General features: G+C 40.7%; 1 protein-coding gene across 4 annotated transcripts in view; it reads right to left on the bottom strand.

Moving 5' to 3' along the window:
• The window catches only part of CLTC (clathrin heavy chain), a 317,188-nt gene that overhangs the window by 159,632 nt on the left and 132,560 nt on the right, over window positions 1-24,996 (bottom strand). For all 4 annotated transcript variants that reach the window (XM_053707324.1, XM_053707322.1, XM_053707325.1 and 1 more), the window contains exons 2-3: window positions 23,522-23,729; window positions 7,587-7,855 (exon numbers count right to left, since the gene is read on the bottom strand). In XM_053707324.1, coding sequence (XP_053563299.1) covers window positions 7,587-7,855; window positions 23,522-23,729 — 477 coding nt within the window. The remainder of the gene's footprint in view (window positions 1-7,586; window positions 7,856-23,521; window positions 23,730-24,996) is intronic.

Here is a 24,996-nt window from a genome sequence, read left to right as displayed (position 1 = left end):
ATGTGTATATACACATATATATATATATATATATATACATACACACATATATATATATATACATAACAGAATTTATGCTTACCTGATAAATTACTTTCTCCAACGGTGTGTCCGGTCCACGGCGTCATCCTTACTTGTGGGATATCTCTTCCCCAACAGGAAATGGCAAAGAGTCCCAGCAAAGCTGGCCATATAGTCCCTCCTAGGCTCCGCCCACCCCAGTCATTCGACCGACGGACAGGAGGAAATATATATAGGAGAAACCATATGGTACCGTGGTGACTGTAGTTAGAGAAAATAATTCATCAGACCTGATTAAAAAACCAGGGCGGGCCGTGGACCGGACACACCGTTGGAGAAAGTAATTTATCAGGTAAGCATAAATTCTGTTTTCTCCAACATTGGTGTGTCCGGTCCACGGCGTCATCCTTACTTGTGGGAACCAATACCAAAGCTTTAGGACACGGATGAAGGGAGGGAGCAAATCGGGTTACCTAAACGGAAGGCACCACAGCTTGCAAAACCTTTCTCCAAAAAATAGCCTCCGAAGAAGCAAAAGTATCAAATTTGTAAAATTTGGCAAAAGTGTGCAGTGAAGACCAAGTCGCTGCCTTACATATCTGGTCAACAGAAGCCTCGTTCTTGAAGGCCCATGTGGAAGCCACAGCCCTAGTGGAGTGAGCTGTGATTCTTTCAGGAGGCTGCCGTCCGGCAGTCTCATAAGCCAATTGGATGATGCTTTTAAGCCAAAAGGAAAGAGAGGTAGAAGTCGCTTTTTGACCTCTCCTTTTACCAGAATAAACAACAAACAAGGAAGATGTTTGTCTGAAATCTTTTGTAGCCTCTAAATAGAATTTTAGAGCACGGACTACGTCCAAATTGTGTAACAAACGTTCCTTCTTTGAAACTGGATTCGGACATAAAGAAGGTACAACTATCTCCTGGTTAATATTTTTGTTAGAAACAACCTTAGGAAGAAAACCAGGCTTAGTACGCAAAACCACCTTATCTGCATGGAACACCAGATAGGGCGGAGAACACTGCAGAGCAGATAACTCTGAAACTCTTCTAGCAGAAGAAATTGCAACCAAAAACAAAACTTTCCAAGATAGTAACTTAATATCTATGGAATGTAAAGGTTCAAACGGAACCCCTTGAAGAACTGAAAGAAGTAGATTTAGACTCCAGGGAGGAGTCAAAGGTCTGTAAACAGGCTTGATCCTAACCAGAGCCTGAACAAATGCTTGAACATCTGGCACAGCTGCCAGTCTTTTGTGTAGTAAGACAGATAAAGCAGAGATCTGTCCCTTTAGAGAACTTGCAGATAATCCTTTCTCCAAACCTTCTTGTTGAAAGGAGAGAATCTTAGGAATTTTTATATTATTCCATGGGAATCCTTTGGATTCACACCAACAGATATATCTTTTCCATATTTTATGGTAAATCTTTCTAGTTACCGGTTTTCTGGCCTGAACCAGAGTATCTATCACAGAATCTGAAAACCCACACTTCGATAGAATCAAGCGTTCAATCTCCAAGCCGTCAGTTGGAGGGAGACCAGATTTGGATGTTCAAATGGACCCTGAACAAGAAGGTCCTGTCTCAAAGGTAGCTTCCATGGTGGAACCGATGACATATTCACCAGGTCTGCATACCAAGTCCTGCGTGGCCACGCAGGAGCTATCAAGATCACAGAGGCCCTCTCCTGATTGATCCTGGCTACCAGCCTGGGAATGAGAGGAAACGGTGGAAATACATAAGCTAGGTTGAAGGTCCAAGGTGCTACTAGTGCATCTACTAGAGTCGCCTTGGGATCCCTGGATCTGGACCCGTAGCAAGGAACCTTGAAGTTCTGACGAGACGCCATCAGATCCATGTCTGGAATGCCCCATAATTGAGTTATTTGGGCAAAGATCTCCGGATGGAGTTCCCACTCCCCCGGATGGAATGTCTGACGACTCAGAAAATCCGCCTCCCAGTTTTCCACACCTGGGATGTGGATCGCAGACAGGTGGCAGGAGTGATCCTCCGCCCATTGAATTATTTTGGTCACTTCTTTCATCGCCAGGGAACTCCTTGTTCCCCCCTGATGATTGATATACGCAACGGTCGTCATGTTGTCCGATTGGAACCTTATGAATCTGGCCTTTGCTAGTTGAGGCCAAGCCCTGAGAGCATTGAATATCGCTCTCAGTTCCAGAATGTTTATCGGGAGAAGAGACTCTTCCCGAGACCATAGACCCTGAGCTTTCAGGGATTCCCAGACCGCGCCCCAGCCCACTAGACTGGCGTCGGTCGTGACAATGACCCACTCTGGTCTGCGGAAGCTCATTCCCTGGGACAGATGGTCCAGGGTCAGCCACCAACGGAGTGAATCTCTGGTCTTCTGATCTACTTGAATCATTGGAGACAAGTCTGTATAGTCCCCATTCCACTGTTTGAGCATGCGCAGTTGTAATGGTCTTAGATGAATTCGTGCAAAAGGAACTATGTCCATTGCTGCAACCATCAACCCTACTACTTCCATGCACTGCGCTATGGAAGGACGAGGAACAGAATGAAGAACTTGACAAGAGCTTAGAAGTTTTGACTTTCTGACCTCTGTCAGAAAAATCCTCATTTCTAAGGAATCTATTATTGTTCCCAAGAAGGGAACTCTTGTCGACGGAGACAGAGAACTTTTTTCTATGTTCACCTTCCATCCGTGTGATCTGAGAAAGGCCAGAATGATGTCTGTATGAGCCTTTGCTTTTGACAGGGACGACGCTTGTATTAGAATGTCGTCCAAGTAAGGAACTACTGCAATGCCCCTCGGTCTTAGAACCGCTAGAAGGGACCCTAGTACCTTTGTGAAAATCCTTGGAGCAGTGGCTAACCCGAATGGGAGGGCTACAAACTGGTAATGCTTGTCCAGAAAAGCAAACCTTAGGAACTGATGATGTTCTTTGTGGATAGGAATATGTAGGTACGCATCCTTTAAATCCACGGTAGTCATAAATTGACTTTCCTGGATAGTGGGTAGAATCGTTCGAATGGTTTCCATCTTGAACGATGGTACCCTGAGAAATTTGTTTAGGATCTTCAAATCCAAAATTGGTCTGAAAGTTCCCTCTTTTTTGGGAACTACGAACAGATTGGAATAAAATCCCATTCCTTGTTCCTTTATTGGAACTGGGTGTATCACTCCCATCTTTAACAGGTCTTCTACACAATGTAAGAACGCCTGTCTCTTTATTTGGTTTGAAGATAAGTGAGACATGTGGAACCTTCCCCTTGGGGGGTAGTTCCCTGAATTCCAGGAGATAACCCTGAGAAACTATTTCTAGCGCCCAGGGATCCTGAACATCTCTTGCCCAAGCCTGAGCAAAGAGAGAGAGTCTGCCCCCCACTAGATCCGGTCCCGGATCGGGGGTTACTCCTTCATGCTGTTTTGTTAGCAGCGGCAGGCTTCTTGGCCTGCTTACCCTTGTTCCAGCCTTGCATCGGTTTCCAGGCTGGTTTGGGTTGTGAGGCATTACCCTCTTGCTTAGAGGATGCAGAATTAGAGGCCGGTCCGTTCCTGAAATTGCGAAAGGAACGATAATTAGACTTATTTTTGGCCTAGAAAGGCCTATCTTGTGGAAGGGCGTGGCCCTTTCCCCCAGTGATGTCTGAAATAATCTCTTTCAATTCTGGTCCAAATAGAGTTTTACCTTTGAAAGGGATGTTAAGCAATTTTGTCTTGGATGACACATCCGCTGACCAAGACTTTAGCCAAAGCGCTCTGCGCGCCACGATAGCAAACCCTGAATTTTTCGCCGCTAATCTAGCTAATTGCAAAGCGGCATCTAAAATAAAAGAGTTAGCTAACTTAAGTGCGTGAACTCTGTCCATAACCTCCTCATATGGAGTCTCTCTACTAAGCGAGTTTTCTAGTTCCTCGAACCAGAACCACGCTGCTGTAGTGACAGGAACAATGCACGAAATGGGTTGTAGAAGGTAACCTTGCTGTACAAAAATCTTTTTAAGCAAACCCTCCAATTTTTTATCCATAGGATCTTTGAAAGAACAACTATCTTCGATAGGAATAGTAGTGCGTTTGTTTAGAGTAGAAACTGCCCCCTCGACCTTAGGGACTGTCTGCCATAAGTCCTTTCTGGGGTCGACCACAGGAAATAATTTCTTAAATATAGGGGGGGGGGGACAAAAGGTATGCCGGGCTTTTCCCACTCCTTATTTACTATGTCCGCCACCCGCTTGGGTATAGGAAAAGCGTCGGGGTGCACCGGAACCTCTAGGAACTTGTCCATCTTGCATAATTTCTCTGGAATGACCAAGTTGTCACAATCATCCAGAGTAGATAACACCTCCTTAAGCAGCGCGCGGAGATGTTCTAATTTAAATTTAAATGTCACAACATCAGGTTCAGCTTGTTGAGAAATTTTTCCTGAATCTGAAATTTCTCCATCTGACAAAACCTCCCTCATGGCCCCTTCAGATTGGTGTGAGGGTATGACAGAACAATCATCAGCGCCCTCCTGCTCTTCAGTGTTTAAAACAGAGCAATCGCGCTTTCTCTGATAAGTAGGCATTTTGGATAAAATATTTGCTATGGAGTTATCCATTACAGCCGTTAATTGTTGCATGGTAATAAGCACTGGCGCACTAGATGTACTAGGGGCCTCCTGTGTGGGCAAAACTGGTGTAGACACAGTAGGAGATGATGTAGTATCATGTTTACTCCCCTCATCTGAGGAATCATCTTGGGTAATTTCATTATCTGTGGCAGTACTGTCCTTACTTTGTTTGGACGCTATGGCACAATTATCACATAAATTTAAATGGGGAGACACATTGGCTTTCATACATATAGAACATAGCTTATCCGAAGGCACAGACATGTTAAACAGGCTTAAACTTGTCAACAAAGCACAAAAAACGTTTTAAAACAAAACCGTTACTGTCTCTTTAAATTTTAAACAGAAAACACTTTATTACTGAATATGTGAAAAAGTATGAAGGAATTGTTCAAAAATTACCAAAATTTCACCACAGTGTCTTAAAGCATTAAGAGTATTGCACACCAAATTTCAGAGCTTTAACCCTTAAAATAACGGAACCGGAGCCGTTTACAAATTTAACCCCTATACAGTCCCAGCTATAGTCTTTGCTGAGACCCAACCAAGCACAGAGGGGAATACGATACCAATTGACGCCTTCTAGAAGCTTTTCCAGCAAATTTCAGATCCTCACACATGCATCTGCATGCCCTGCTCTCAAAAAACAACTGCGCAGTAATGGCGCGAAAATGAGGCTCAGTCTACAACTAGGAAGGCCCCCTGACTGGAAAAGGTGTCTAACATAGTGCCTGCCGTTTAATAAACGTTCCCCAAGTTTATAAATGCGAATTGTCAGCATAAATATGAATAAAATGCCCAAATAAAGCAATCGATTTAGCCCATAAAAATATCTACCAGTTTTTTTAGCCCATATTAAGCCCTTTATTCTGTTTGTTTGACTAAGAAAATGGCTTACCGGTCCCCATGAGGGGAAATGACAGCCTTCCAGCATTACATGGTCTTGTTAGAAATATGGCTAGTCATACCTTAAAAATGATATAAAGAAATATGGGAAGTCCTCTTCTAATATGCAATATGTAAGTGCAAGTGCAAGGTGCATACAGATGAATGCTGTTGTGTCCGGGACTTACCCTTAAGGAGCCTAACCGCCCCCGGAATCTGTATGTGCCGTGCAGTACCTCAGACTGGAAATCAAGGATGCCGGGGGACCTCCATGGTCAAACCGAAATCGATTCGGTGGGCTGTCTGCTCCAAACCAACCGGCAAAATGTAAGAATCTCCAGCAGCGCTTCAGGCTGAACACAGGTGCACTGCGTTGTCTGTTTGTGACGTAGCAGGATCTCCGGTAGGGGGGGCGGTGCTCTTGCTTCACCCGGGTTTTACAACAGAAGTGCTCCGTATGTAAGGGCTATAAGCTGATCCAACTGGTGCGATACAGGCAATCAAAGATAGTAAGCAAAAACCAGTGTGTGAGCGTGACACCACGGCTCACACACTGGTTTTTGCTTACTATCTATGTATGCTGTTCGCTGAGCCACTCTTGGCGTTTTAACTTTGCCAATAAAGATGGATTTTATTTGCATAAAGCTGGATCCTATACTTCTTCTTTGATAGTCATACCTTAAGCAGAAAAGTCTGCTGTTTCCCCCAACTGAAGTTACTTCATCTCAACAGTCCTATGTGGAAACAGCAATCGATTTTAGTTACTGTCTGCTAAAATCATCTTCCTCTCACAAACAGAAATCTTCATCCTTTTCTGTTTCAGAGTAAATAGTACATACCAGCACTATTTTAAAATAACAAACACTTGATAGAGGATTAAAAACTAAAATTTAAACACCAAAAAACTCTTAACCATCTCCGTGGAGATGTTGCCTGTGCAACGGCAAAGAGAATGACTGGGGTGGGCCTAGGAGGGACTATATGGCCAGCTTTGCTGGGACTCTTTGCCATTTCCTGTTGGGGAAGAGATATCCCACAAGTAAGGATGACGCCGTGGACCGGACACACCAATGTTGGAGAAATTATTATATATATATATATATATATATATATATATATATATATATATATATATATATATATATATACTCATATATATATATATATATATATACTCATATATACATACACACACATATCTATATCCTTTCACACTCAAAATAGTTGACCAAAAAAAATAAATATTATGAGCGGTTTGGCTTACATATAACCTAAGTGGAATAGGCACGATTTAAACAGGACAATTACATTTCTGAAGTTAAGTTTCAGCTCAGTATACCTTAATCTAAATAGGTAGAACCTGAACTGCCTAAAACAAGATAAAAAGTGGTATAAAGTACCCCCTTTAGACTTTTGGGAGGTGTTTCTACCTACATAAGTAATTATACATTATCTCTCACACACACATTTTAGAAGCAAAAGGATGCGTCACAGTGAAATTTATATGCAGATTACCATGCACAAATAGAAACACTATTTGCTAAGAATTTCTGCAGGATAAAATGGTTGCCTAAATTGTATGGACGTGAATATGTGCTCCACTATATGCAAAATGCAACCTAAATGAGCTCTCAGGTGCAGGCTTTATAATTTTTCCCTTTTTGCGTTGCAATGTACCGCTATATATTACTTAGTCTCCCACTTGTATGTCTCTGAAAAGGATTAAACTGGGTTGCCAACCTCATTATTACAGGTGCTTGATTTAGGTGACAAAGACAACCAAAGGAATATGGGTGCACAGTATAACCAATTTAAAATACACCACATATTGAAATATGTTTGAGTAGGACTCACCAGTTGCGTTTCCCTTGGCATGGGAACATTATCTTACATATTTGGCCAAAATCTGGTTCTAAAAGCCCCATTTTTTTTTATAAGTTTGGGGATAGTGTGCACATAACTTTCTCTTATCTTCCAAGTATTTCATTTTGAGATAAATACAAAAGGATACAATATGATGACAATGTCAAGCCACAGTTACATGAAAATATAGAAATAGACCCCCCCAAATAAACCACATATTACCTGTGCAGATATTCCAGTCAATAGCAACCACTTTTGCTTTGCATCTGTTCTATAATTAATAATTTGACAGCCTGCCAAGCTGGAATGACGGTCAAACATCTTCACAGGCTGAGATTCTCCCTCCATACTCCAATGATAGACTGCATTATCGGTAACCAGGGCAACAGTGTTTAAAGAGATCCATTTCCAAAAAGTAACATCATCTGTCATGGTGTGGGCCTTCATTTTACTTTTCATTTCAATATTGAAGATCTGAAGTGTCTTTCCAGCTGTAAATAAAATGTATAAACTGTCTTGAGTTTGATTAACCTTCAATCAAATAGAAAATAAAAAATTTTATCTGTAAAAACAAAAAACACAGATTTTATGCTGGCATCATGCATTACATGGTTTCCTTTTATAAATGCAATGCATTTAAAAAAAGAACAAAATAAAAATGATCACCAGAATTTTTCAAACACAAACATCTCTACAGATAGGGTTTCAAACATTGCGCAGTGAAAAAATGTATTGTTTAAAAATAAAACAAAAAATAATTGGTTTGGACAAATGTCAATTTGAATTAAAAAGTATGGGAAACAAAGCTTTTCTTCAATGACAGCAACTACAGTAGGGCTTGTCAACCTGTGGCTTGTAGGTCACAAATTAATGACAAACATTGAGGCACCTTTTAAAAATGTGCCTATATCAGTTCAATTAAATTTGTAAAGAAAGCAATAAAGGCAAACTCAATAAGTTCCAACATTTTCTATTAATGAATTGAAAGAGACACTAAACTATTGTTTTACTTTGCTGTGTCCATTCAACAGTCTGTTTTAATATCCCTGTCCTGAATAAACTTTTTTTTTCAGGTTTATGGAGGAGTGTCCTTATTAAAAATTCACTTTGTAGTTGTTCCCTTTTTCAATTAAAAAGTATTCTTAGATGCAAAAACTAAACATGCACCCCATCTTATCAGTTTTAAGTCTTCTTAAGTTTTACTTCCTTTTTTCATAAGAAGAAAAAGAATAATAATTTGATTTGCATTTCTCTTTAATGTGACATGAAACCCAAAATGTTATTTCCCGATTCAGATACAGAACGCAAATTCTTTTACCAAATTGTATTTGTTCTCTTGGTATCTTTTGTTGAAAAAGCACAGGTGTATGCTCAGGAGCATGCACGTGTCTGGAGCACTACAGGGCTGCAGTTTTGCAAGAATGTTATCCATTTGCAAGAGCACTAGATGACAGTACTAATTCCTACCATGTAGTGCTCCAGACACTTACCTAGGTATCTCTTCAACAAAGAATACCATGGGAATGAAGACATTTGATAATAGAAGTAAATTTGAACTTTATTTTAATACTGCATACTCTTAAATCACAAAATAAAATATTAGTGTTTCTTGTCCATTTGAAAGTCTGGTGAGAACATAATAGCAAAACAGTATATTGTTTTAGGAAATGGGAAGGGTGCACGTATATGCAAACTAACAAAATCTAGGAACAAGACTGGTTTTAGAAGCCATGGTTCTCAGAATTTGCAGAGTCTTGCTTTATGCTTTTTGAGACACTAGTCTTCTGGAAAATTAGTTGAAGAAAACGTCCTAGCTGGCTACATAGCAGGCACCCCCATTAGTGGGCTAAATTTGGTCTAAAAAAAAACATAACTGCTCATATGAAGAGGAAACAAAGGGGTTTGATATGCTTGTGGATTTTTATTTCATTTTTAAATTAAGACATAAACCCTTAGTTCTGTGCCACAAAAACTATGTTCCCATTACTTTCAGAATAAGAATGAAAAAGATGTAAGACGGAAAGCAACAAAAAGATTTGGCACTGCAGGAAAGGAGGAAAAAAATATCTGTGGATTACAAATTGGCAAAATAATTTGCTGTATCGTTTAGATTTATCCTTAATCTTAAGTAGTGTAGAAATGTAGCATTATGCATGGTATATTAACAGTTTTCATGCCTGAACATTTGGGTTGAAGTATAGGAAAGGTAGCACTTATGACATACCTTCAAAGAATTCTGTCATTAAAGGAGGCTACACTTTAAGTGATGCAAATCTCCCAAACCAACCCCTTTGGTACCTCTAACTCACATGCAGACATTCAGCTGCATCATTTTCTTCCTGAAACTCTTTTTTACTCATTTATTTTATACTATTCTTAATTTAACAGACAATGAATCCAGAACTAGAAAACTGCACTATTGATCACAATAATAAAATCATATTAGCTTTGCTATAGCACTAAATTGAGCCCTAAAAACATAAATTATGCTTACCTGATAATTTTCTTTTGATGGGAAGAGTCCACAGCTGCATTCATTACGTTTGGAAATTCAGAACCTGGCCACCAGGAGTAGGCAATGACAACCTAGCCAAAGGCTTCAAATACCTCCCCCACTTCCCTCATCCCCCAGTCATTCTGCCAAGGGAACAAGGAACAGTAGGAGAAATATTAGGGTGAAAAAGGTGCCAGAAGAACAAAAATTTACTGCCACCTCACAGACAAAGCGCGGGCGGGGAGCTGTGGACTCTTCCCGTCAGAAGAAATGTAAATTATCAGGTAAGCATAATTTATGTTTGTTTTTCTTCTTAAATGGGAAGAGTTAAAAGCTGCATTGATTACTTTTGGGGAAAAAATACCCAAGCAATAGAGGACACTGAATGCAAACAAAGGGCAGGTACAAAAAGGCGGCCCCTTCGAAAGGCACCACAGCCTGAAATTACCAACACCCTACAAAAAAACTAAAAACGACAAGAGGAAAAAACGGAAGCACAGGTAACTGCTCATCAGTTACACAACCTGCAAAGCCGTGCTAGAGACCACTCGGACCCAGAGTCTGCTGAGCACAAAAACCTCCGAGGAGCCAGCCCTGCGGCTCTCGACTCCCACAAAAGTACCCCCGACCTAAAGGAGAAGAACCTCTATCAACCCCCAAGAGGGAGAACAGAGAACACTCTAAGAGATCCAAAGGACCATCCAACAAGGGCTCAAAATCAAAACTTCGAACAAACCCAAGTTTACCACAAAGACCACTGCCCAGGAAGACAAAATCCCAAAAGGACAAAGACCAGAAAGATAAGGCCATACTCTGGAAAAAAATGTCACTATGATGAAGCAGCCTCTTTTTGCTCAACATGTGCCTTTCACAGAGAAGAACTTTCCTGAAGCATATCAGTCTAAACCTGACTTCACAGTACAGTCCAGCCCAAAATACCAGGCAATCCCTCTCTGAACGAGAGAAACAGCAAAACCAATCAGCAAGGACAACCCAGATTGTTCACCAAACATGGGCCGGCATCTAAACTTACATTCTTGCATTTCAAATAAAGATGCCAAGAGAATGAAGAAAATGTAATAGGAATACATTAGAAAGTTGCTTAAAATTTCTAATTAAAATCTGAATCACAAAAGAAAAAATGTGGGTTCAGTGCCCCTTTAAGCCTCAAGCAACTATTAATCTCCCATGTGAGTTAAAAAACCACGTCCCCTCAAGGGACATGCGGGAGATCCAAACCCTAAGGTTAAACTGAACCGCCCATGCCCGTTCCAGGCAAGAGACATGTTCCGAAGTCAGAGTCCTCGAAAACGGGACCGATCGCATGATCTAACCACCTGAGGAACCCATAAGCAGCCTCTTATGGTTAGGGGCGCACCCAAAACTGAGCCTTCCAGCATCTAAAGACCCGAGACGTAGAGTACCAACAACAGCCTCAAACCCAAGAGTCTAAAAAAAAACTCCTGACCGGTCTATGAAAACGGCAAGCACATCAGATCATAAAGGTAATCCTTTGTAGACAGGCTTAACCACCTGATCTACATGCTGGTGTATATAAATGGTAATTTTCTTGACCCCAGAAAGGCGAAGGTCTGTATCTGTCCCCTGACCTCCTACTTGCAAGCCCAAAGGCTAGATCTCCATAAGGCCAAAGCACCCAAGAGTCTAAAGACCACGGTATGACAAGGGACAGATCCTAGATTAAGAAGACGACAGTCTCCAGAGATCTTCCCAGGATCGGACTCCCGAAAATCCTGTAACAGGAAGAACGGGAGCCTCGCAGCTACTGGCAGAAAGGACGGGTGATCCACCCCCCTGCACTCCAAGCACTAGAGCAAATGAGACGCTGAGAAAAGAAGGACATGCCCGCACTTCCAAACAAAAACAGATGACCCAACCCAAGACGGGAAGAAAAGGAGACTCCGCCACCACCAAAAGGAATGTGACTGGGCTACAAGAGTCAACAACCGGAAGATACATGAAAGTGAAAATCGTCTACCATACTAGACCTCCCAAGGTCATACACATCTCCAAACCCTAAAGGAATGTGAAACTACGGTTAAGAGTCCACAGGGACCTTTAGAAGACCAACTAAAATCGGAGCTCACAACCTTCCTTCCAGAAGCATTGGATCTACGTACTAGGCCTCCATACATTGATACATATCAATAGGCCAAAGTGACATTCAGAATCCGACATGATAATCAGCACCACAAGGGTGAAATGAACCCAAGAAAAGGCAGATAGCGTCCGACCAGTACCTGCCTGGTACAAGAACACTCCAGAACTGTATAAGGTCCATGAAAAATCAACTTGAAGGTTCAATAATATGAACTAGAAACATAACTGTTCTTAATCAAAAGTGCGCAACTTCCGAGGAAGTGCCCATGCAACCACAAAATCGCAAGTATCAGTTCCAGAGAAGGAACGTTCCCAAAACGTAAATTATATCAGACATGAGCTTATTAAAAACAGATCAAATACAGCCTATCCGGATCAAAATAAAAGTAAGGCAGCACCCGAGGGTGAACGCCCAAGGATAAAGTGTACGCCAACAGGACCAGCCGATCAGAGGCCCCATACACCCAAGCTCAGAACTGGAACCGATACATAAATGAAAGAAAGAAAAACAGACATTAAGGAGATTAGCTTCATCCTCAAACGTCTAACCCAGCTTGCCATCCGGCATACAAGGCCGAGGATTCCTCGGCCCACTAGGACTGGAAACCTTCAGCAGTGCCAAAATATGTCTTAGTAGGACATGAAGATGTGCCAGCCTATAACGGAAGGCAAAATTATCCATCGCCGGATGGATAGGCGACCCTGAAGCCTCAGAGGCCAACGCTTCCCCAGAAGGCCAAACTGAATCAGGCGATCCCACAACGGACGGGCCCTGGTTGACAGAACACGGACAGTACCTTAAAAATATTTCACTTGGGAGATATAAATGAGCCAGTGCCATAGATATGGCCATGCGGAACCGTGCCGTAACCTCTGGAGGAAACAAGCCACCTTCCGGAGAAGGAGTAAAGGCAATAGGGACACTTGCTTGCGTAGCAAAGGAAGGTTCTGGGGCACGCACCTCACAGGACATGGAATCCTCGGGGGCAGATGGCTCAACGCACTAAAGTTACCTGATTCGGGAGAAGAGAGTACTCTAGAACGGCAATCGGAACATAACTGATGGGCATGGATAACCCAGGCTATTTCATATTCGTCACAAAACGCATTCTCCAAATCGTAGATATCCGTGTCTTTAAAAGACAAAAAAATCTGAATCCTCCATAAATTTGGGATTGCAAAAATGACAAACACTAACCAGCACCTTTTTTACACCTTCAATGGCTGAGGCACTCACCACCTCCTGTGAACCAGACAACTAACGAGCAGACTCTCTCTGTCGCCACACAGTCAGAATACGGAAGTGGAAAACAACGTAACCGCACCCGGTCACAAGGTGCACTATGCAAGTCACAAAAAGAGCGCGTAAATCTAGAGATCACGCCAACTGATAAGGCCTGTATGTTCCAAAAAAAAAACATGAACCTAAGTATTACTACACATTAGCAGATAGAACCACATAACACACATGATTAAAGTCCCCCCTGTTCAATAACCCCCCTCAGGGGATATTAACCCATGATTCCTCTTAAGATAAAAGGAGTCCCACTGGGACCCTACCATCTTTCGTTAACATTACATTCACATATCGAAATAAAATGAAACAATCTTACTGGAACCTGCGCCATGGAACAGGAACACGGCCCTTTCAAGTGTGACAGACAGCCTCGCTTCTGACATGGACTTGAGTGAATAAAGGCAGGCAGCAGAACTCGTCAACGCTGATTGCCAAGGAGCTGTTAACATGAGTTGGGAGGGGTTCGAAGAAAGACTCTCCCTGCATCTCCGGACTCTAACCTTCATCCATGCTCTCACTGAGAGGCTGACAGGATTACTTAAAACTCCAGTCCCATTTTGAAGAGTACTACCCTCCATAAGAGACTATCTGCCAAACTCCTGTGACGAAAGGCAAAGAATGAATGGGGGATGAGGGAAGTGGGGGAGGTATTTGAAGCCTTTGGCTGGGGTGTCTGCCTCCTCCAGGTGGCCAGGTTCTGAATTCCCAAAAGTAACAAATGCAGCTGTGGACTCTTCGAGTTTGTTGTAAAAGGCTGGCCCAAAAGGCTGCCAGCTATTCACAAAACAATGCATTTGTCTTAAGTCCTGAGGTACAAATAAAGTATGTGCTTATGCTTTATTAAAAAAATCACACTCTAGGCATCTCTGCTCATCAAAAAAAAACTAATGAAGTTGATGACATAAGTCATCTTGAAGAAGCAGCATATAACTATTTTCATCTACCGCTACATTTAATATTGAATACTTACATTGTGATGTTAAATTCTCTCCACTGACTGCTTCAAACGAATTAAAAAAGGATTTATAATAACTGTTTATACTTTTTAAACATTTGGAGGGGTTTTAGTTTATCTCTGCACATACACATTATATTAAAATGTCTAAACCAATACAGAGATTATGTACGTTTTTTTGGTGGGAGGGGGAGGGGGGTTAAGCTGCCTCTTCACAAATTTTTTAATAAGAGAAAGAAAGTGCATCATTCTAGTTACTAAAAAAAGCGCTTGCTGGGGGGGGGGGGGGGGAGTTTACTAATAAGGGTAACAGAGCTGAGAGATAAATGAATTAAGCTTAGTTAATTTCTATTTAAAATAGTCTGATGTCTCACACAACATGTTAAATATTAACTCAACCCATTTAAATGTAAATATATATATATAAAAAAAAAAAACAACTATGTGGTTCTTTTCTACCAACAAATTCTGTTATCATAAACAGCATGAAGAAGTGAGGTTGGGAGTGGAGTAGCGGTGGGAAGACTACACTATTAAAACAACAAGAGGTAACTAATAGGTATCTAGGAAGAAATGCTCTGCAGTAAACAATTTTACATTTGCTTTCATTCTACTACTAAGAAGGATAGTGCAATACCGATAATTACTGTAACATCCCGAACAATGTATGTAAAAGCACATAGGGAAGTATGTAAAGCAAACTAAAGGGAAACATTAAAAAATATAAGTTGTAAAAGCCATAGTCCTGCTTATAAAGAGCCTAAGCATTTTTTCAAAAATATATTTCATACCACTTATCAGTTACTTCTTTATTTGTAGTGTGAAAGTGGATACCCACTTTTCTAACTAAAAATTAGGCATCAGAATACGGAGATCATTTTGTAACTTAAAGGGACACTGAACCCAAAATTTTTCTTTCGTGATTCAGATAGAGCATGCAATTTAAGCAACTTTCTAACTTACTCCTATTATGAATTTTTCTTTGTTCTCTTGCTATCTTTATATGAAAAAGGCATCTAAGCTTTTTTTTTCTTGGTTCAGAACTCTGGACAGCAGTTTTTGATTGGTGGATGAATTTATTCACTAATCAGCAAGGACAACCTAGGTTGTTCACCAAAAACAGAATTTATGTTTACCTGATAAATTACTTTCTCCAACGGTGTGTCCGGTCCACGGCGTCATCCTTACTTGTGGGATATTCTCTTCCCCAACAGGAAATGGCAAAGAGCCCAGCAAAGCTGGTCACATGATCCCTCCTAGGCTCCGCCTACCCCAGTCATTCGACCGACGTTAAGGAGGAATATTTGCATAGGAGAAACCATATGTTACCGTGGGTGACTGTAGTTAAAGAAAATAAATTATCAGACCTGATTAAAAAAACCAGGGCGGGCCGTGGACCGGACACACCGTTGGAGAAAGTAATTTATCAGGTAAACATAAATTCTGTTTTCTCCAACATAGGTGTGTCCGGTCCACGGCGTCATCCTTACTTGTGGGAACCAATACCAAAGCTTTAGGACACGGATGAAGGGAGGGAGCAAATCAGGTCACCTAAATGGAAGGCACCACGGCTTGCAAAACCTTTCTCCCAAAAATAGCCTCAGAAGAAGCAAAGTATCAAATTTGTAAAATTTAGAAAAAGTGTGCAGTGAAGACCAAGTCGCTGCCTTACATATCTGATCAACAGAAGCCTCGTTCTTGAAGCCCATGTGGAAGCCACAGCCCTAGTGGAGTGAGCTGTGATTCTTTCAGGAGGCTGCCGTCCGGCAGTCTCATAAGCCAATCGGATAATGCTTTTAATCCAGAAGGAGAGAGAGGTAGAAGTTGCTTTTTGACCTCTCCGTTTACCAGAATAAACAACAAACAAAGACAAAGTTTGTCTGAAATCCTTAGTAGCTGCTAAGTAAAATTTGAGAGCACGAACTACATCCAAGTTGTGCAACAAACGTTCCTTCTTTGAAACTGGATTAGGACACAAAGAAGGCACAACTATCTCCTGGTTAATGTTTTTGTTAGAAACAACTTTTGGAAGAAAACCAGGTTTAGTACGCAAAACCACCTTATCTGCATGGAACACCAGATAAGGAGAAGAACACTGCAGAGCAGATAATTCTGAAACTCTTCTAGCAGAAGAAATTGCAACCAAAAACAAAACTTTCCAAGGATCATAACTTAATATCAACGGAATGTAAGGGTTCAAACGGAACCCCCCTGAAGAACTGAAAGAACTAGGTTGAGACTCCAAGGAGGAGTCAAAATTTTGTAAACAGGCTTGATTCTAACCAGAGCCTGAACAAAGGCTAGAACATCTGGCACAGCTGCCAGCTTTTTGTGAAGTAACACAGACAAGGCAGAAATCTGTCCCATCAAGGAACTTGCAGATAATCCTTTTTCCAATCCTTCTCGAAGGAAGGATAGACTCTTAGGAATCTTAACCTTGTCCCAAGGGAATCCTGCAGATTCACACCAACAGATATACCAAATTATGTGGTAATTTTTCTGGTTACAGGCTTTCAGGCCTGAACAAGAGTATTAATAACAGAATCTGAGAACCCTCGCTTTGATAAGATCAAGCGTTTCAATCTCCAAGCAGTCAGCTGGAGTGGGTCGAACGGACCTAGAACAAGAAGGTCTCTCAAAGGTAGCTTCCATGGTGGAGCCGATGACATATTCACCAGATCTGCATACCAAGTCCTGCGTGGCCACGCAGGAGCTATCAAAATCACCGACGCCCTCATCCTGATTGATCCTGGCTACCAGCCTGGGATGAGAGGAAACAACGGGAACACATAAGCTAGTTTGAAGGTCCAAGGTGCTACTAGTGCATCCACTAGAGCCGCCTTGGGATCCCTGGATCTGTACCCGTAGTAAGGAACTCTGAAGTTCTGACGAGAGGCCATCAGATCCATGTCTGGAATGCCCCACGGTTGAGTGACTTGGGCAAAGATTTCCGGATGGAGTTCCCACTCCCCCCGGATGCAATGTCTGACGACTCAGAAAATCCGCTTCCCAATTTTCCACTCCTGGGATGTGGATAGGCAGACAGGTGGCAGGAGTGAGACTCCGCCCCATAGAATGATTTTGGTCACTTCTTCCATCGCTAGGGAACTCCTTTTCCCACCCTGATGGTTGATGTATGAACTTGGCCCTCGCTAGCTGAGGCCAAGCTTTGAGAGCATTGAATATCGCTCTCAGTTCCAGAATATTTATCGGTAGAAGAGATTCTACCCGAGACCAAAGACCCTGAGCTTTCAGGGATCCCCAGACCGCGCCCCAGCCCATCAGACTGGCGTCGGTCGTGACAATGACCCACTCTGGTCTGCGGAAGGTCATCCCTTGTGACAGGTTGTCCAGGGACAGCCACCAACGGAATGAGTCTCTGGTCCTCTGATTTGCTTGTATCTTCGGAGACAAGTCTGAATAGTCCCCATTCCACTGACTGAGCATGAACAGTTGTAATGGTCTTAGATGAATGCGCACAAAAGGAACTATGTCCATTGCCGCTACCATCAAACCTATCACTTCCATGCACTGCGCTATGGAAGGAAGAGGAACGGAATGAAGTATCCGACAAGAGTCTAGAAGTTTTGTTTTTCTGGCTTCTGTCAGAAAAATCCTCATTTCTAAGGAGTCTATTATAGTTCCCAAGAAGGGAACCCTCGTTGACGGAGATAGAGAACTTTTCCACGTTCACTTTCCATCCGTGAGATCTGAGAAAGGCCAGGACAATGTCCGTGTGAGCCTTTACTTGAGGAAGGGACGACGCTCGAATCAGAATGTCGTCCAAGTAAGGTACTACAGCAATGCCCCTTGGTCTTAGCACCGCCAGAAGGGACCCTAGTACCTATGAGAAAATCCTAGGAGCAGTGCTAATCCGAAAGAAAATGCCACGAACTGGAAATGCTTGTCCAGGAATGCAAACCTTAGGAACCGATGATGTTCCTTGTGGATAGGAATATGTAGATACGCATCCTTGAAATCCACCTTGGTCATGAATTGACCTTCCTGGATGGAAGGAAGAAGTGTTCGAATGGTTTCCATCTTGAACGATGGAACCTTGAGAAACTTGTTCAAGATCTTGAGATCTAAGATTGGTCTGAACGTTCCCTCTTTTTTGGGAACTATGAACAGATTGGAGTAGAACCCCATCCCTTGTTCTCCTAATGGAACAGGATGAATCACTCCCATTTTTAGCAGGTCTTCTACCCAATGTAAGAATGCCTGTCTTCTTATGTGGTCTGAAGACAACTGAGACCTGTGGAACCTCCCCCTTGGAGGAAGCCCCTTGAACTCCAGAGAATAACCTTGGGAGACTATTTCTAGCGCCCAAGGATCCAGAACATCTCTTTCCCAAGCCTGAGCGAAGAGAGAGAGTCTGCCCCCCACCAGATCCGGGTCCCGGATCGGGGGCCCGCATTTCATGCTGTCTTGGTAGCAGTGGCAGGTTTCCTGGCCTGCTTTCCTTTGCTCCAGCCTGGCATAGGTCTCCAGGCTGGATTGGCTTGAGAAGTATTACCTTCCTGCTTAGAGGACGTAGCCCTTGGGGCTGATCCGTTTCTGCGAAAGGGACGAAACTTAGGTTTATTTTTGGTCTTGAGAAAGACCTATCCTGAGGAAGGGTGTGGGCCCTTGCCCCCAGTGATATCAGAGATAATCTCTTTCAAGTCAGGGCCAAAGAGTGTTTTCCCCCTTGAAAGGAATGTCAAGCAATTTGTTCTTGGAAGACGCATCCGCTGCCCAAGATTTTAACCAAAGCGCTCTGCGCCACAATAGCAAACCCAGAATTTTTTCGCCGCTAACCTAGCCAATTGCAAGGTGGCGTCTAGGGTGAAAGAATTAGCCAATTTAAGAGCACGAATTCTGTCCATAATCTCCTCATAAGAAGAAGAATTACTAATAATCGCCTTTCCTAGCTCATCAAACTAGAAACACGCGCTGCAGTGACAGGGACAATGCATGCAATTGGTTGTAGAAGGGAACCTTGCTGAACAAACATCTTTAGCAGACCTTCTAATTTTTTATCCATAGGATCTTGGAAAGCACAACTATCTTCTATGGGTATAGTGGCGCGCTTGTGTAGAGTAGAAACCGCCCCCCTCGACCTTGGGGACTGTCTGCCATCAGTCCTTTCTGGGGTCGACTATAGGAAAACAATTTTATAAATATGGGGGGAGGTACTAAAGGTATACCGGGCCTGTCCCAGTTCTTTACTAACAATGTACGCCACCCCGCTTGGATATAGGAAAAGCTTCGGGGGGCCCCGGGGCCTCTAAGAACTTTTCCATTTTACATAGTGGTTCTGGAATGACCAGATAATCACAATCATCCAAATTGGATAACACCCTCCTTAAGCAGAGCAGCGGAGATGTTCCAACTTAAATTTAAAAGTAATCACATCAGGTTCAGCTTGTTGAGAAATGTTTCCTGAATCTGAAATTTCTCCCTCAGACAAAACCTCCCTGGCCCCCTCAGACTGGTGTAGGGGCCCTTCAGAAACCATATCATCAGCGTTCTCATGCTCTACAGAATTTTCTAAAACAGAGCAGTCGCGCTTTCGCTGATAAGTGGGCATATTGGCTAAAATGTTTTTGATAGAATTATCCATTACAGCCGTTAAATGTTGCATAGTAAGGAGTATTGGCGCACTAGATGTACTAGGGGCCTCCTGTATGGGCAAGACTGGTGTAGACGAAGGAGGGGATGATGCAGTACCATGCTTACTCCCCCTCACTTGAGGAATCATCTTGGGCATCATTTTACTAAATTTTTTTATGACATAAAATACATATAGTTAAATGAGAAGGAACCTTGGTTTCCCCACAGTCAGAACACAATCTATCTGGTAGTTCAGACATGTTAAACAGGCATAAACTTGATAACAAAGCACAAAAAACGTTTTAAAATAAAACCATTACTGTCACTTTAAATTTTAAACTAAACACACTTTATTATTGCAATTGCGAAAAAGTATGAAGGAATTGTTCAAAATTCACCAAAATTTCACCACAGTGTCTTAAAGCCTTAAAAGTATTGCACACCAAATTGGAATAAATGATTCCTCAAGGCTAAATATGTGTTAATAATGAATCGATTTAGCCCAGAAAAAGTCTACAGTCTTAATAAGCCCTTGTGAAGCCCTTATTTACTATCTTAATAAACATGGCTTACCGGATCCCATAGGGAAAATGACAGCTTCCAGCATTACAATCGTCTTGTTAGAATGTGTCATACCTCAAGCAGTAAGAGACTGCACACTGTTCCCCCAACTGAAGTTAATTGCTCTCAACAGTCCTGTGTGGAACAGCCATGGATTTTAGTTACGGTGCTAAAATCATTTTCCTCATACAAACAGAAATCTTCATCTCTTTTCTGTTTCTGAGTAAATAGTACATACCAGCACTATTTTAAAATAACAAACTCTTGATTGAATAATAAAAACTACAGTTAAACACTAAAAAACTCTAAGCCATCTCCGTGGAGATGTTCCTGTACAACGGCAAAGAGAATGACTGGGGTAGGCGGAGCCTAGGAGGGATCATGTGACCAGCTTTGCTGGGCTCTTTGCCATTTCCTGTTGGGGAAGAGAATATCCCACAAGTAAGGATGACGCCGTGGACCGGACACACCTATGTTGGAGAAAATGGGCCGGCATCTAAACTTACATTCTTGCATTTCAAATAAAGATACCAAGAGAATAAAGAACATTTGATAATAGGAGTAAATTAGAAAGTTGCTTAAAATTTCATTCTCTATCTGAATCACAAAAGAAATTTGGGTTCAGTGTCCCTTTAAATAACCTGTTAATTGTTTAGTGATTGCAATTAAATAACTGTAAAAGATAACATTAAATATAAAATAAAACAAAATTATGAAGCACTTATAGAGGAAACTTTTGTTTGAAAAAGCTCATCCTTTATTAAAATGTACTACATTGCTTTAGAAAATGTTGCTTACTTAAAATTGTATTCCTACTGCAAATAGTGGATAGTGAATTCTTAAAACACAAAAATGCATATAAACGTGACTTGTGCTTTTCAGAAACAGGACAATAGCTTATACAGACTAAATCGAAATAACTCACCATCTGCATACACACAAGAAAGCATTAAAATGTGACAGACAACAAAAGAGTAATGCAACATTAAAGAAACTTTTGAATGCCAGAATTAATTTTTCAAAATATGTTAAAGCAAAAAAAGAAAAGGCGGTTTAACAATATATTACATATATACATTTTTAGATTACTATAAACTGTAGTATTTAAAAAAAAATATGCAAATCATAGCAAATATTTACAGTGTTTTCTTTTTCATAAAGGAAAGCTTTATTTATAAAGATATATGTAACAGATATATGGAGACTAAAGTTCATAAAAGGAACCACCTAGGCTCCCATATGTTACAGACTGGAAGAGTTAAAAGAAAAATAATATTTACAGGATGTAAACCTTTAAATAATTTTTTTTTTAAAATAATATAATATAATATATAATATAATATACAATATAATATATTCTAAATATAAATATATATATATATATATATATATATATATATATATATATATATATATATATATATATATATATATATATATATACACACATGCACACACACACCCTCTGAGGAAAAAGAACATAACGAAACTCCTTTGAAACGCGTAAGGTAAAAAAATTTCAGTGCTAGGCGTACTTTTTATACCAATATCAAATTTTCCAGTTCATTGAATGTCAATGTTATTAATTGTTCCAACTAAAAGATGCCCATTTTAAAACATATATGAATACATTTTTTTAATGCATGCCCCTCTTCGAAATAAACATTTAATTTTTTTTGTCAGACTTCTAAAAATGTGGGCCTCTCTACCAGTTTATGGAGGATTTAAAAACTGAGTTTAATGCCATGCAGAATTGCAGATACATAATGTTTTACCAAAATTACATAAAACATAACAAAAGCATCAGTCTCTAAAGGAAATGGATTAGGATACATTAAACAAAATGTTATTAGCTGGTTAAAGGTATAGCAAATGTCAATTTCCTTACAGCCCACTCCTGGAGCCAGTCTCCCTGAACCATGCAAAGAATTATCACTATCCCAGTCTCAAAAATGTAAGCAATGAATCGCATAACCTACACATTGTGGTCTACTGCTTAAAATTATTGTGCCGGGTAGGGGAATTATTGCATGTATGCGTGGAAGGTCTAACTCTAGGTCTCAAGCACACAACCTGCACTGGAAGCAAGCTGTAAGGAAATTGCATTTTGTGGCCTTGGGGGTGGCTGAGAGAGCACTGCTGGACCTAATTTCTAATGTAAGTTTACATAAACATATATTACATCCATATTTTGTTTTAAACCTAGCCATTCACTACACAATTTACCATGATTATTTGGAAACAAAATATTTTTGCTCTGGTTTCTAAATCACAATTTTTACTTTGAGGAAACAGTTTCTTTCCTTTTCAACCCCCCCCCCCCCCAACTCTCCAAAATCCACAGTCACTTTGAGGGCTAGGGGCTTTTAAATGATGCTGGCTGTCTATCATTGGAATGTTAATGCAGCTATGCCTGCCTCGGCCACTCATTGTTTAAGGCATTTTGTCCACTTCTGAAGTGGTCAAATAACAAAGGGAGAGGAAAACCCACATTTTTATTTCATGATTCGGATAGAACATACATTTTTAAACAACTTTTCAATTTACTTCTATTTTCAAATTTGCTTCATTCTCTTGTTATTCTTTGCTGAAGGAACAGCATTGCAATACTGGTAGCTAGCGGAAAACTTCTAGTTAGCCAATCACAAGAGACAAATGTGTGCAGGCACCAATCAGCAGCTAGCTCCCACTAGAGTAGGATATGTGCATACTATTTTACAACAAGGGATACCAAGAGAATGAAGCATATTTTAAAATAGAAGTGTCTTAAAATAACATGCTCTATCTGAATCATGCAAACTTTAATTTGGACTTCCCTATGCCTTTAATGCTATGATCTTTATAGTATTGTAAGAAGTAGACCCTTCCATCTCAAATTCTATATGTGATAAAGATACTAGTTAGACAAAACATTACAAACAGGCAAGACTAAGCTCAAATACAAAATTGTATTAAATTAAACAACAAACACTGAACAAAACGGGATTCCTCTTTAATTTTACTTGGCTTATACTGCTCTGGGTGATTACACTTTTCGAGGACACAAGGAAATGATTCTGAAAACGCTGCTTCATCTAAAAATGTGTTCTCAGCAAGGCACACAGGAAATATATACTGTTACACAAGTGGCATACCTTTTAGTGCAATTACTTTGCTGGCCGGATTCATGATAGCATTGTCAGCAGAAATGGGCCTGCGAATAGGGTTACTTGGGTCATTCATATCAATAATCACCACTTGAGCCTGCTCTCCTACTTTTTCCCGGATACATATGAACTTGTCAGACTCCATTGTGAGGGTGCTGAAGCCAATGTTGGCTGGGTTGATACCTAGGTTTTGGAGCTAAAAGAAGAAGAAAAAAAAAAAAGCATTTCATTAAAATGATGTTTCATTCACATTCTTCTTATAACAAACTATATAGATTAAAAAGGTAAAAAAGAAGTTTCCAAAACCAGATAGATCGCATTACGAGCGGTGAATCTATGATAACTTAAGGGACTTAAAATTCAAAGAATCCAAGATCCATAACTTTATTTGACATAGATTCACCTATTTTAATGAATTAATTTATCTAATTTTTAATTTTGTTTGAGGGCTTTTTTTGTTTTGTTTTGTTTTAAACACTGGAGAGGCACATGAATGCAGTATCCATTACTACCTACTCATTATATACTTGTAACATTGTCAGTATTTGGTAACAGAGTATCCGTTACTCAGTACATTGCTTGTATTATAAGTAATTGAAAAATAGGGCTGTATAGAAGAAGAAAAAAAAAAGGGGGGAATTTAAAAAAAAAAAAATGTTTTGATTAAATATTGAGATTTTAAACAAATATTTTTTAAACATACATTTTGCATTCAAAAATGCATTTAACTACTCTAAACAGCGGCGGCATGTTCCCTTTGCAATTTGTACTGCAGACTGAATAGGCTGGAGAAAGAGAGCTCCACCAGTCCCCTACCTTCAATGTCTGTAAACAATTAAAGTGAAGGTAAAGTTACCTTGACGCTGATGCAGAATGCAATTCTTTGTTGAAAATAATTAGGAATTTAATTCATCACCTTTTACAATAGTAATCCCAAATCCAGTAATTTCAATTCCCTTTTTTCCCGATTTTCACAATCAACCCCTTTATTTTTTTTATTTTTAGGGTCACGTTTTTAGATCAGCCAGTTGATATTCTAGCCGTTAGGCGGCCATGACCCTACGTCATCCGCCTACTCGATGTACTGCGCATTTGTGATGGTAAGCCGAGAATCGCACAGTTACAACACTTATTCTTGAAGGCGCTTCTGCTGCTACATATAGAGCGAGTGGGATCTGCTTTCAGATGGAAAATGTATATGAAATCTTGGATTTGAGAAGCTCGGTATGAAGGAAATTAGAAACATTCTATTACCCAACTGAGAGCCATGTACAGTATTCAGCAGCAGCAGTTAAGAGGTTAACGCTGCTCTTCGCACAGCTTGGGAAGCGCCTCTCATACAAGCCTGGTTTGTGGGGGAGGCAGAGGGAGCGGACTATCAGTCCTATAATTTTTAGGATTGGGAGACTGTTTTTGTTAGGCTGTTACTAAGGAGACAGCTGACACTTGCGATTGGCTGGCCT

Source organism: Bombina bombina, chromosome 3 (assembly GCF_027579735.1).
Source record: "Bombina bombina isolate aBomBom1 chromosome 3, aBomBom1.pri, whole genome shotgun sequence".
Classification (NCBI taxonomy): domain Eukaryota; kingdom Metazoa; phylum Chordata; class Amphibia; order Anura; family Bombinatoridae; genus Bombina; species Bombina bombina.
This window is presented reverse-complemented; position numbering and strand designations above follow the sequence as displayed.